The 12,135-nt window shown below is 42.1% G+C and overlaps 2 protein-coding genes across 6 annotated transcripts in view; both read right to left on the bottom strand.

Annotated features, from left to right (window-relative positions):
* Nucleotides 1-288: 288 nt before the first annotated feature.
* LOC144930422 (zinc finger and SCAN domain-containing protein 32-like) lies at nucleotides 289-5,663 on the bottom strand. Its single transcript, XM_078852234.1, has 2 exons — nucleotides 1,851-5,663; nucleotides 289-1,262 (listed from the first exon to the last, which is right to left on the bottom strand). Exons 1-2 carry the CDS (start codon nucleotides 2,408-2,410, stop codon nucleotides 1,205-1,207), a joined length of 618 nt encoding a protein of 205 aa, XP_078708360.1. The 5' UTR covers nucleotides 2,411-5,663; the 3' UTR covers nucleotides 289-1,204.
* A 369-nt stretch (nucleotides 5,664-6,032) lies between these two features.
* PRKD3 (protein kinase D3) overlaps nucleotides 6,033-12,135 on the bottom strand; it is a 76,512-nt gene continuing 70,409 nt past the window's right edge. For 4 of the 5 annotated variants that reach the window (XM_073338343.2, XM_073338344.2, XM_073338346.2 and 1 more), the window contains 3 exons: nucleotides 9,798-10,065; nucleotides 8,502-8,587; nucleotides 6,033-7,544 (listed from right to left, as the gene is read on the bottom strand). In XM_073338343.2, the coding sequence (XP_073194444.1) occupies nucleotides 7,371-7,544; nucleotides 8,502-8,587; nucleotides 9,798-10,065 (528 nt within the window). In that variant the 3' untranslated portion in view covers nucleotides 6,033-7,370. The remainder of the gene's footprint in view (nucleotides 7,545-8,501; nucleotides 8,588-9,797; nucleotides 10,066-12,135) is intronic. The other variant, XM_073338345.1, reaches the window with a different exon arrangement.

Below are 12,135 nucleotides of genomic sequence, written 5' to 3'. Positions count from 1 at the left end.
CAAAAGCTGCAGGAAGGGACTTTATTCCCAGACCAGAAAATAACACACTGTTGGGGATGTTGAAATGCCTATATGTATCCTTGGGGACCCAGCCTACCCCTTAATGCCATAGCTCCATGAAGCCGTACACAGGCAGCCTGGACAGTAGTCAGGAGCTGTTCAACTACAGGCTGAGCAAGTGCAGAATGGTGGTAGAATGTGCATTTGGACGTTTAAAGGCGTGCTGGCGCAGTTTACTGTCTCGCTTGGACCTCAGCGAAACCAATATTCCCACTGTTATTACTGCTTGCTGTGTGCTCCACAATATCTGTGAGAGTAAGGGGGAGACATTTATGGTGGGGTGGGAGGTTGAGGCAAATCACCTGGCTGCTGGTTACATGCAGCCAGCCACCAGGGCGGTTAGAAGAGCACAGGAGGACGCAGTACGCATCAGAGAAGCTTTGAAAACCAGTTTCATGACTGGCCAGGCTACGGTGTGAAAGTTCTCTTTGTTTCTCCTTGATGAAACCCCCCGCCCCTTGGTTCACTCTACTTCCCTGTAAGCTAACTACCCGCCCCTCCTCCCGTCAATCACCGCTTCCAGAGGCAATAAAGTCATTGTTGCTTCACATTCATGCATTCTTTATTCATTCATCACACAAATAGGGGGATGACTACCAAGGTAGCCCAGGAGGGGTGGTGGAGGAGGGAAGGAAAATGCCACACAGCACTTTAAGCACAGCACTTCAAAAGTTTACAACTTTCAATAAATTTTAATGACAGCCTTCCTTTTTTTGGGCAATCCTCTGTGGTGGGGTGGCTGGTTGGCCGGAGGCCCCCCCACCGCGTTCTTGGGCATCTGGGTGTGGAGGCTATGGAACTTGGGGAGGAGGGCGGTTGGTTACTCAGGGGCTGCAGTGGCAGTCTGTGCTCCAGCTGCCTTTGCTGCAGCTCAACCATACACTGGAGCATACTGGTTTGGTCCGCCAGCAGCCTCAGCATTGAATCCTGCCTCCTCTCATCACGCTGCTGCCACATTTGAGCTTCAGCCCTCTCTTCAGCCCGCCACTTACTCTCTTCAGCCCGCCACCTCTCCTCCCGGTCATTTTGTGCTTTCCTGCACTCTGACATTATTTGCCTCCACGCATTCGTCTGTGCTCTGTCAGTGTGGGAGGACAGCATGAGCTCGGAGAACATTTCATCGCGAGTGCGTTTTTTTTTCTTTCTAAGCTTCACTAGCCTCTGGGAAGGACAAGATCCTGTGATCATTGAAACACATGCAGCTGGTGGAGAAAAAAAAAGGGACAGCGGTATTTAAAAAGACACATTTTATAAAACAGTGACTACACTCTTTCAGGGTAATCCTTGCTGTTAACATTACATACATAGCACATGTGCTTTCGTTACAAGGTAGCATTTTGCCTCCCCCCACCGCGTGGCTACCCCCTCAACCCTCCCCCCTCCCTGTGGCTAACAGCAGGGAACATTTCTGTTTAGCCACAGGCAAACAGCCCAGCAGGAATGGGCTCCTCTGAGTGTCCCCGGAAGAAAAGCACTCTATTTCAACCAGGTGACCATGAATTATATCTCACTCTCCTGAGGATAACACAGAGAGATAAAGAACAGATGTTGTTTGAATGCCAGCAAACATACACTGCAATGCTTTGTTCTACAATGATTCCCCAGTACGTGTTACTGGCCTGGAGTGGTAAAGTGTCCTACCATTAAGGACACAATAAGGCTGCCCTCCCCAGAAACCTTTTGCAAAGGCTTTAGGAGTACATCTAGGAGAACCGCGAATGCCAGGGCAAAGTAATCCTTTCACATGTTTGCTTTTAAACCATGTGTAGTATTTTAAAAGGTACACTCACCAGAGGTCCCTTCTCCGCCTGCTGGGTCCAGGAGGCAGCCTTGGGTGGGTTCGGGGGGTGAGAAACAGTTCCTGGCTGTCGGGAAAACCAGTTTCTCCGCTTGCTTGCTGTGAGCTATCTACAACCTCATCATCATCATCTTCTTCGTCCCCAAAACCTGCTTTCGTATTGCCTCCATCTCCATTGAAGGAGTCAAACAACACGGCTGGGGTAGTGGTGGCTGAACCCCCTAAAATGGCATGCAGCTCATCATAGAAGCGGCATGTTTGGGGCTCTGACCCGGAGTGGCCGTTCGCCTCTCTGGTTTTCTGATAGGCTTGCCTCAGCTCCTTCAGTTTCACGCGGCACTGCATCGGGTCCCTGTTATGGCCTCTGTCCTTCATGCCCTGGGAGATTTTAACAAAGGTTTTGGCATTTTGAAAACTGGAACGGAGTTCTGATAGCACGGATTCCTCTCCCCAAACAGCGATCAGATCCCGTACCTCCCGTTCGGTCCATGCTGGAGCTCTTTTGCCATTCTGGGACTCCATCATGGTCACCTGTGCTGATGAGCTCTGCATGGTCACCTGCAGCTTGCCACGCTGGCCAAACAGGAAATCAGATTTAAAAGTTCGCGGTTCTTTTCCTGTCTACCTGGCCAGTGCATTTGAGTTGAGAGTGCTGTCCAGAGCGGTCACAATGGAGCACTCTGGGATAGCTCCCGGAGGCCAATACCATTGAATTGTGTCCACAGTACCCCAAATTCGAGCCGGCAACGTCGATTTAAGTGCTAATCCACTTGTCGGGGTGGAGTAAGGAAATCGATTTTAAGAGCCCTTTAAGTCGAAATAAAGGGCTTCATTGTGTGGACAGGTGCAGGTTTACATCGATTTAACCCTGCTAAATTCGACCTAAAGTCCTAGTGTAGACCAGGGCATACTTGACCTACATTAACATTGTTTGATGTAATAAGACATTTGGGGAATGTCCTGTGGATTCTAAACATGTATATTTGTTTAAAAGCCAGCACTCCTTGTCAGTGATTCTCTTAATCCATTTTTAAGGAGTCAAATATTTTGAAAGATCGGAGGGGGATAAAAAAGTAGTACAAAACATAAAAAGCAGCACAGGTGAGTAAAATGCTATTCCTACAGCTGTTCCTCACATCAGTGATCCCAGTACACAAACATGTATGTACACACCCAAGTTGTTTTCAAGGACATTTTAACACAGGGAAAGGAAGGGAATCCATGTAAATGGACGACAACTCTGATAGGGAAATAAATTTTATTTTCAAGCTTAGAGGATATTTACAAACAATGGATGTATAAAAATATAAAAAAAGTACTTGACAGTGTCCTTTTGAGGCTACAAATTTTACTTGAGCTTTTTCTAGCATCAACATAGCACTATTTCTTGCATGAATGCAACTTCTTAATTCAAAACAGGTTAATGATTATGTAGCATTGGGTACAAATTCATCTGGAGCAACTGATTATTATAACTCCAGATTCTTAGTCAGTGACTTAAAGCTTAAAATTTAATAAAAAAGGTTTTAGGCTTTCATTAAAAAAGTTAGAGTGCAAGCTATGCAATTCATTTCATGGCTTGTAAAATGTGTGTGATAACTATCAAAGTAATACAAATGTTCCAGTTATTTTTCATCTTAAGCATCAAGCCACAACAGGGTGTGTATTGCTACAGTACTGGCCCATGCCATACGCATTCTGGGGCTTGAAGTATTTTACTTATCTTAATAGTGTACCAGTGATCCAGGAATGCACACACTTAATTTATCGCTATTGGAAGATGGCTACTTAATTCTAAAATTCAGTAGTTTTAAAATCATGGGTGAGGATTTTAAACATATCCTACTGCTATGGAATTCACTATAGAAGAATTAGAGAAAAGGGCAACAAATTTGGAGCACACTTTTACTACTAATTTGAATGTTTGTTTCCAATGCATGGGGAGGGGGGGGGTGAATCCTCAACTACCTGCTTCCAACCCCAGGAGTCCAAATGGCTCCAAAAGCCAGTTTCAATTCCCATTTTGTTTTTAAACCTAAATTGGGAATACTGAAGAGGTCTCATTTTGTGTTTTAAAATAGAAACAGACTTTACAGGGGGTGGAGGGAAGGCAGTTAGGCCTCTTCCTCCTCCATGGATACCATCCTCTCCTCCAACCCTGCTAAGAACATAAGAACAGCCATACTGGGTCAGACCAAAGGTCCATCTAGCCCAGTATCCTGTCTTCCAACAGTGGCCAATGCCAGGTGCCCCAGAGGAAATGAACAGAACAGGTCATCAAGCGATCCATCCCCTGTGGCTCATTCCCAGTTTCTGGCAAACAGAGGCTAGGGACACCATCCCTGTCCATTCTGGTTACAAGACCCGCCAAAAGCTATTGTGCTTTTCAAGCACCTGACCTGCTTTAAAGATGTTTCTTTAAATGTAACTGGAAGCCCTGAAATGCCTCAACTCAGCAATGTAAAATCGAAGTTTGAAAGCCCAACCATGTCTGAAGCACTACAGCCGTAAGAGGCATGGTGCCCAAATTTCAGAGATGCTAAAGAAATGGTGGCAGCTAGGAGAGAGTGTCACTTCCCTCTTAAAACCTGGCTGTGACAAACTTTACAGGAAATTAGGCCAACACTAATCCAATGATTTCACAGGTGATAAGGCTACTTCAAAAATTAAAACTACCATTACATTAGCCTACAAGGTGTTTCAATACTCTCTGTGGAGGGACCAATCCTGAAATGAGGCTGCAAGGTTAAGAGGGCAGATTCTGCCTCCTACCACAATTCCTTTATACTCTTCCAGCACCACAAAAGGAGAAAACAATCTCCTGGAGAATTCCCCAAATGCAGGAGTGGTATGGGCAGCTCTATGCCAACCCCCTGAACAAATCTCAGAATAGAGGCATGGCCTTGCAAGGCAAGAGTGTGTCAGGGTGGAATGGCCAGAAGGCTTTGACACTGGTGGCTGGAGGGATTCTGCCAAACATTAGAGCAGTCCCAGGAGTAGGGCAGTATCCCAGATGTGCAAAGGCAGCACCTTGTATTTCCCACTGGTGAAGGTATAGTACAGAATCTGGCCGTAAGGTTTTAGTTGCTAACAGCCTAGATACCTATAAAATGCAGCGGCTAGGCTAAAGGAAGCCAAGCAGGTAGAGAGTCAATTATGGGCCCTGTTCTTCCTTCAGATACACTTAGGTAGTTTCCACCAACTTCATTGCCAGTTCACTTATGTATCTAAGAGCAGCTGAAACTCTGAAGCAACCACGTATTTTCATGATGATTTTCCATCAGTCCAGGCACAAAAGTCTACTCTCCCACCATGATTTTGATAATTACAATTAAAAATATTTTAGTCAGCCTACAAAAAAAATTACCTCACCTAGAAGAGTAAGGAGACCCCAAAGGCTTCAATTACCTTTGCAGCTGAAACCTACAGAATTTACATTTTAAAAAACCATAATAAGGACATTACCCAAAGCCAAGTTCTTATTAGCTAGTTGGACCTATCTGTGATATGCATAGTCTTGCATCAACTTCCAATAATACATGGCTGAAATTTCCTCAGAAACTCACAACTAAGTAAATGGAGGCCTCCATTTAATATAGTGGGCATAAAGCTTTCTTCTTGAAACATGGCAGACTTTAACTGCCAAACTATCTTCCTGCACCGTCATTTCAGAAGGAAACTTCTGCTTCCCTTTCCATGTGGCCACAGTTCTCAAGATGACAGGTTTCAGAGGAACAGCCGTGTTAGTCTGTATTCGCAAAAAGAAAAGGAGTACTTGTGGCACCTTAGAGACTAACCAATTTATTTGAGCATGAGCTTTCGTGAGCTACAGCTCACTTCACCAGATGTACGTAAAAGAATAAATGGACACAAATCAGATGTCAAGAACTACAACATTCACAAACCAGTCGGAGAACACCCCAATCCCCCTGGCCACGCAACCACAGACATGAAGGTCGCCATCCCAAAACAAAAAAACTTCAAATCCAGACTCCAGCGAGAGTCTGGATTTGAAGTTTTTTTGTTTTGGGATGGCGACCTTCATGTCTGTGGTTGCGTGGCCAGGGGGATTGGGGTGTTCTCCGACTGGTTTGTGAATGTTGTAGTTCTTGACATCTGATTTGTGTCCATTTATTCTTTTACGTACATCTGATGAAGTGAGCTGTAGCTCACGAAAGCTCATGCTCAAATAAATTGGTTAGTCTCTAAGGTGCCACAAGTACTCCAGTTCTCAAGATGTGGCTGGGTATGTTTAAATGGAAGTTTCTGTTAAGAAGCTGAATTAAGAATTGGTTTAGGGCTCCTAATTCAGTTTCATAATCTGTAAAGTTTAGGAAGTGGGGAAAGGGTGGAATTGCAGGTTAAAGACTGGAAGGCAAAAAGTGGTAGGCTGAAATAGGAGGCAATGCTTCTTCCTCCTGTTAGTTCATGAATCCAGCTGCCCTTTTGGCAACAGTTTGTGGCGCTACAGCCCCTTTAACTCATGCTCAATTTTGATTTTTTTCAACAGGATTCCTAATTTAGTTTGTTCAACAGAAAATGGGGATCGAGAGTTGCTATCAGTCCACAAACTACTGCAGACAGGCTGAGCCCGGGGAACCTAAAATGAACATAAAATATGTTTTTAAAAGTTATTCAACAGTGGAAGGATATGCTACATAAAAGTGGGTATGCTATCTGTGCACTACTTTGGTGGTTTTAAGACAAAACGCCTTTGGTACACACCCAAGACACATGCCAATCTTGCATATTAATACACACCCTGTTGTGGTTTATTGCTCTATTGTAACAGACAATGTTGAGGGCTACCATAGCTTTTTGATTGTCAGTTAGCATTCAACAGAAATATGAAATCTGGTGTTACTATCTTATCTTCAGAGAAAGATCCTTCAATTCTACCAGGGCAAAGAAAGTCAACTGCTTAAACAGTGGCAAATGAGCATGTTCCTTTACCTTGATTGTTTTAGCATACCTGTCAAACAACATTCAATCTTTTAAATTAGTCCTAATCCAGCATTTTCTGTTGTATTTGGTCAAGGTATACGGTTTTGATTTCTTTTTACAGCCTCTTCCACAATGTACAAACTAGGAAAGTGGAGATGTATCTAAATACCAGAAAACAGTATTCTATGGCTTAGTAAGTAAGGGACAAGGAAACCATAAAAAAATTGTTTCATTATTGCATAGGCTACAAAAAACACAGAAAACTCACACCATGCATTCAGTTTGTATGCATTACACCTCAGTAACATCATCTGTAACCATACAGCTAGTGAAATGTTACCCAAGTTGCTTATCCCATTGCCAGATCACATTTCATAGTTCAAGAAATTAGAGATGAAGAAAAACTTGTTAGGTCATTTTGCCCAGCCACCTGCCAGTGCAGGATTCTTCATGGTTTTGTAGACTGAATCATCTGAACAACATTCAAAGAGCAATATGGGTCCAGAAAAGTATCAACATCAGTTTCTATCTGAAGCACCTTTCCGTAATGAAGTTAGCACGGCGAATATTAAGGGTCTTCTTCCATATCATCTGGATTGGGGGCCATAATGAAATGTTTGGGGTACACAAGGTTGTGTTCATAAGCATGTTCTTCCCAGCGAGCATCATCACTCTCATGGGTAATGTAACGCTCTCCAATGCGAGTTTCAAACTCTCTAAGATCAAGCCAAGTCTGATAATCCTTTAAAAAAATTAAGGCAAATGGTTTATGAAACCCATAGCAGCACAACAGTCATAGAAATCAAGTTAGCAATTCAATACTTACACTTTAATATGACTAGGTGACTACAGTCAACAAGATATAGTGCAAAACCAAACAGGATTAGGTTCACCTGAAGGGGCTTGAGTTGAAATAAGTTAAATCCCTCTGATTTCAGTGAAAGTACTACATACAGTTTATGAAAATGTAATGATTCCAAGACAGACATTTTTCAGATATATGTAAAAATGCTGTCCTTTCAGTTTAAATAGTAATTCCATCAAATAATTGAGTGGGTTTTCCCTCAGAGTTCTCGTCTGTCTGTGTGCAAAATTGTGAGATTATGTAGTTGTCAGAGATCAGAAAGTAAAAGGGACCCAAGTGAAAACTGAACCAACACTTTCCTTCTACAAGCACCCCTCACCTCATCTTGCCTCTTCTAAAATGAGTTATGGTATAAATTCTGCTTTAATTCTCTACTTGAGAACAAATAGCTTCTCACTCTGCCATGTATTTCAGGTGGAGTTGAGTGTTGATAATTGGCAATACTAAGGGAATGAACTCTCCATACCACTACCAGATATACAGTAAAGAGTAAAAGCTGAGACACAGAAAAATTAACAGTATCGTAGAGAACAAGAGGGCAAGATAAGATTCTGAAGGGCAGGGGGAAGGAACACAAGGAGATGGGCAGAATCCCAGAGGTGGGAAGGGGAGATAGGAAGGACACAGTAGGTAAGCATGGTCAATGAGGCTCAGTTCTCTCTCAGATTAATTCTAGTTGCCATCTTCATGGATATCCATTGTAAGATATTTTCATAATGTTGCAGTAAAAACAATCTTTACAAAGCCTTCGCACTACTTAATTCAAAATGTGATTCACTTAAAGGACAGTTACACACAGCTTTTATAGAAAACAAAGTGGGCAATAGCTCTTACCTGTAGCCAGGGGTGACTAAGAGATTTGTCAACACTATAACGCTTTCTCATCTTCACTTGAAGTAAATTGTTTATTAAATCAGTGGCTGGGGGAAAAGCCACAGAACAAACAAATTATCAAAAATTCTACAGTATAAATACAAATCTGTCATCTCTAATGTAGTTTACATGCAACTTTGAAATTGAAGTGTTAACTAAAATATATACACAATGTAGATTATGTGAATCTTAGGCAAGCCAATGGTCTTTACAGTAAATTTTAACTCATGTTAGGAGAAAGCCAGAAAGCCAGTATTTGTTTTAAAAAAAAAAAAAACACTACTCAAAACCGAGTTTACTGATTTACTCCAAATTTAATTTATTGATTTCAAATTTACTGTTAAAAATAATGTACTAATGTGAGGGTAAAATCCTAGTCCGACTGAAGTCAATGGAAGCTTTACCAATATTGGTCCTAAATTAATAGGGGTAAAGTTTTCAAAATGACGAGGGTACTTAAGAACCTACGTCTCATCAGAAGTCAATGAGATTTAGGCTCCTCAGCCACTTAGACTCTTTTGAAAAGTTCTTTTTAAAGTGTTCTCTCTCAACAGTAAGTTCCCACCATTACACACTACTGTCAGGCATCCCTCCAGGTCTTATGTATATACACCACTTATTTTATTATCATCGTGAATTTCACAGCTAGAGATAAGCCCATGCTAAAACCCCAGGTCGGAACAACCTTGAAGCCTGCTAACATTTGGATCCAGATCTGAATATCTTCACTCACCCCTATTTCGTTATTGCACTGGATCAGACTGTTTGGATCCAGAATTCTAGTTATATGCATGCCTATGTTTCAAGTGATCAGTCCCAACAGATAGCTATGCCAGATTTAACTTGTCATTAGCTTTCATGAAGAGTACACATCTTTACCTCCAGCCCACCACTTTCTACACCCAGTAGAAAAGTTAGCTAAACCCACATTTGGTGAGTTTATACAATAAGCCATTCTGTCAAGTTCTATCAACAGCTTTCTGAAATCTAGTTATATCTATTGGTTCTCCCTTTTCTCTAGACCGATTTTTAAATGTAATCCCACCTGACATTGTTTATCTTTCACAAATTCATGCTGGTTCACACCTATGATGTTAGCCTTTACCAAAGAGTCATTCAGCTGTCAATTTTCACATTCGTGTCTGAATCAAACTCATAATGCAATTCAAAAATACCTGAATTCCAAAGTGTTAATGTATATAAAATACTATAAAAAACAAGATCTCAAAAAGCAAAAGCTCTCTTGAATTTCTTTACCTTCACTAGAAATTTCCTTCCAGGGGTTCGGTGGATACATAAATGCTGCATTTTGGATTTGGTCATTTATATCTTCATCCTCATTAAATGGGAAGGTACCACTAAGGCTCACATAGACAATAACTCCCACTGACCACATATCCAGAGAGCGATTGTAACCTTTACTCCGGAGTACTTCAGGAGCAAGATAAGCAGGGGTTCCAACCACAGAGCGCCTGAAAGACTTCTCTCCTATGATGCGTGCAAAACCAAAGTCACACAGCTTCACCTATAAATAAATACAGCACTGTTAACTGAAAAATCTCTGGCAGATCTCACAGAGGAGCAACTGTCCAAACAAAAAGTATGGTATCAGGCATCACAGATTTGCCGTCATTTAACTATTGCTTGCACTGGACAAACTGAAGCAAAAAGCAGTTAGTCCTATTCCTTCAGTGATGTCTCCCTTTACATAGTTGACTTTGGAAACTTACTAGCAAACTTGAGAAAAAACAGTTACTAAACTCTTCTGTAACTGTTGTTCTTTGAGATGTGTTGCACGTGTCCATTCCACTTCACATGTTGTCAAGTTTCCTCCCCCATTCTGAACGCTAGGGCACAGATGTGGGGACCTGCATGAAAACCTCCTAAGCTTATCTTTACCAGCTTAGGTCAAAAACTTCCCCAAGGTACAAAATATTACACCCTTTGTTCTTGGATTGGCCGCTACCACCACCAAACAAATACTGGTTACTGGGGAAGAGCTGTTTGGAAACGTCTTTCCCCCCAAAATACTTCCCAAAACCTTGCACCCCACTTCCTGGACAAGGTTTGGTAAAAAGCCTCACCAATTTGCATAGGTGACCACAGACCCAAACCCTTGGATCTGAGAACAATGAAAAAGCATTCAGTTTTCTTACAAGAAGACTTTTAATAGAAATAGGAGTAAATAGAAATAAAGAAATCCCCTCTGTAAAATCAGGATGGTAGATACCTTACAGGGTAATTAGATTCAAAACACAGAGAATCCCTCTAGGCAAAACCTTAAGTTACAAAAAAGATACACAGACAGAAATAGTTATTCTATTCAGCACAATTCTTTTCTCAGCCATTTAAAGAAATCATAATCTAACACATACCTAGCTAGATTACTTACTAAAAGTTCTAAGACTCCATTCCTGGTCTATCCCCGGCAAAAGCAGCATATAGACAGACAGAGCCCCTTTGTTTCTCTCCCTCCTCCCAGCTTTTGAAAGTATTTTGTCTCCTCATTGGTCATTTTGGTCAGGTGCCAGTGAGGTTACCTTTAGCTTTTTAACCCTTTACAGGTGAGAGGAGCTTTCCCCTGGCCAGGAGGGATTTCAAAGGGGTTTACCCTTCCCTTTATATTTATGACACGTCTAGCCCACTTCAGGTATGTGCACACCCACTGCACCAGAATCAGAGATTTTTCCTATAGTGGTACCTGTTGGGGCAACACATTCACCCTCTGCTGCCTCGTGATGGCATAAAGCCACCCCACACCCCTTTGGTTCCTCCTTACCGGAGAGACTCTGCTATAGAGGGGAAAGGGGAGGGTCATGGAATGGACACGTACAAAACATCTCGAAGAACAACAGTTACAGAAGAGTTTTATAACTATTTTGTCTTCGAGTGATTGCACACATCCATTTCACTTCAAGTGATTCACAAGCAGTTCAATCTGGAGGTGCATTTCAGAGTCTACCTGAAAAAGAACTGAAGGACTACTCGTCCAAACTAGGCATCATTTCTGGAATGCTGAGATACAGAGTAATAAGTTATAAAGGTGTATGCCGATAACCAAGTCACCATCCTACATATGTCTATTATGGGCACTTGAGCTAGAAAAGCTGCAGAAATCGCCTGAGATCTTGCTGAGTTTGCTACCACCCCGCTTGTCAGGGTTATTTTGACAATGTCACAACACATACGTAAGAGGAAATCCATGATGAGATTCTCTGTGCTGAGACTAGAAGGGCCCTCATCCTGTCTGAAACTGCTAAAAGTTGGGATGCCAACCTAAACAATTTGGTTATGTCCAAGTAAAAACCTAACGCCCTTCTGACATCCAAAGTATGGAGTGTCTCTTCATCCTTATGAGATTGGGGCTTAGGAAAGGAAGTTGTAAATTATATCACTTGATTGAGGTGGAATTTTGATATTACTTTAGGCACAGATTTCGGATGTGCACGTAACTTTGTCCTTATAAAAGATTGTGTAAGGAGGGTCAACTACCAAGGCTTGTAATTCCCCCACTCTTCTCCCAGAGGTAATAGCTATCAAAAAGGCTACTTTCATGGATAGATGAAGTAAAGAGCAGGTTGCCATCAGTTCAAAG

Source organism: Lepidochelys kempii, chromosome 3 (genome assembly GCF_965140285.1).
Source record: "Lepidochelys kempii isolate rLepKem1 chromosome 3, rLepKem1.hap1, whole genome shotgun sequence".
In the NCBI taxonomy this organism is placed as follows: domain Eukaryota; kingdom Metazoa; phylum Chordata; order Testudines; family Cheloniidae; genus Lepidochelys; species Lepidochelys kempii.
This window is presented reverse-complemented; position numbering and strand designations above follow the sequence as displayed.

Excerpts from the sequence above, each read along its gene's own strand:
- LOC144930422 (XM_078852234.1), bottom strand. The coding sequence starts at position 2,410 with ATGCAGAGCTCATCAGCACAGGTGACCATGATGGAGTCCCAGAATGGC. Across the intron at positions 1,263-1,850 it reads AGGCGGAGAAGGGACCTCTG|CTGCATGTGTTTCAATGATC; the intron begins GTGAGTGTACCT and ends TTTCTCCACCAG.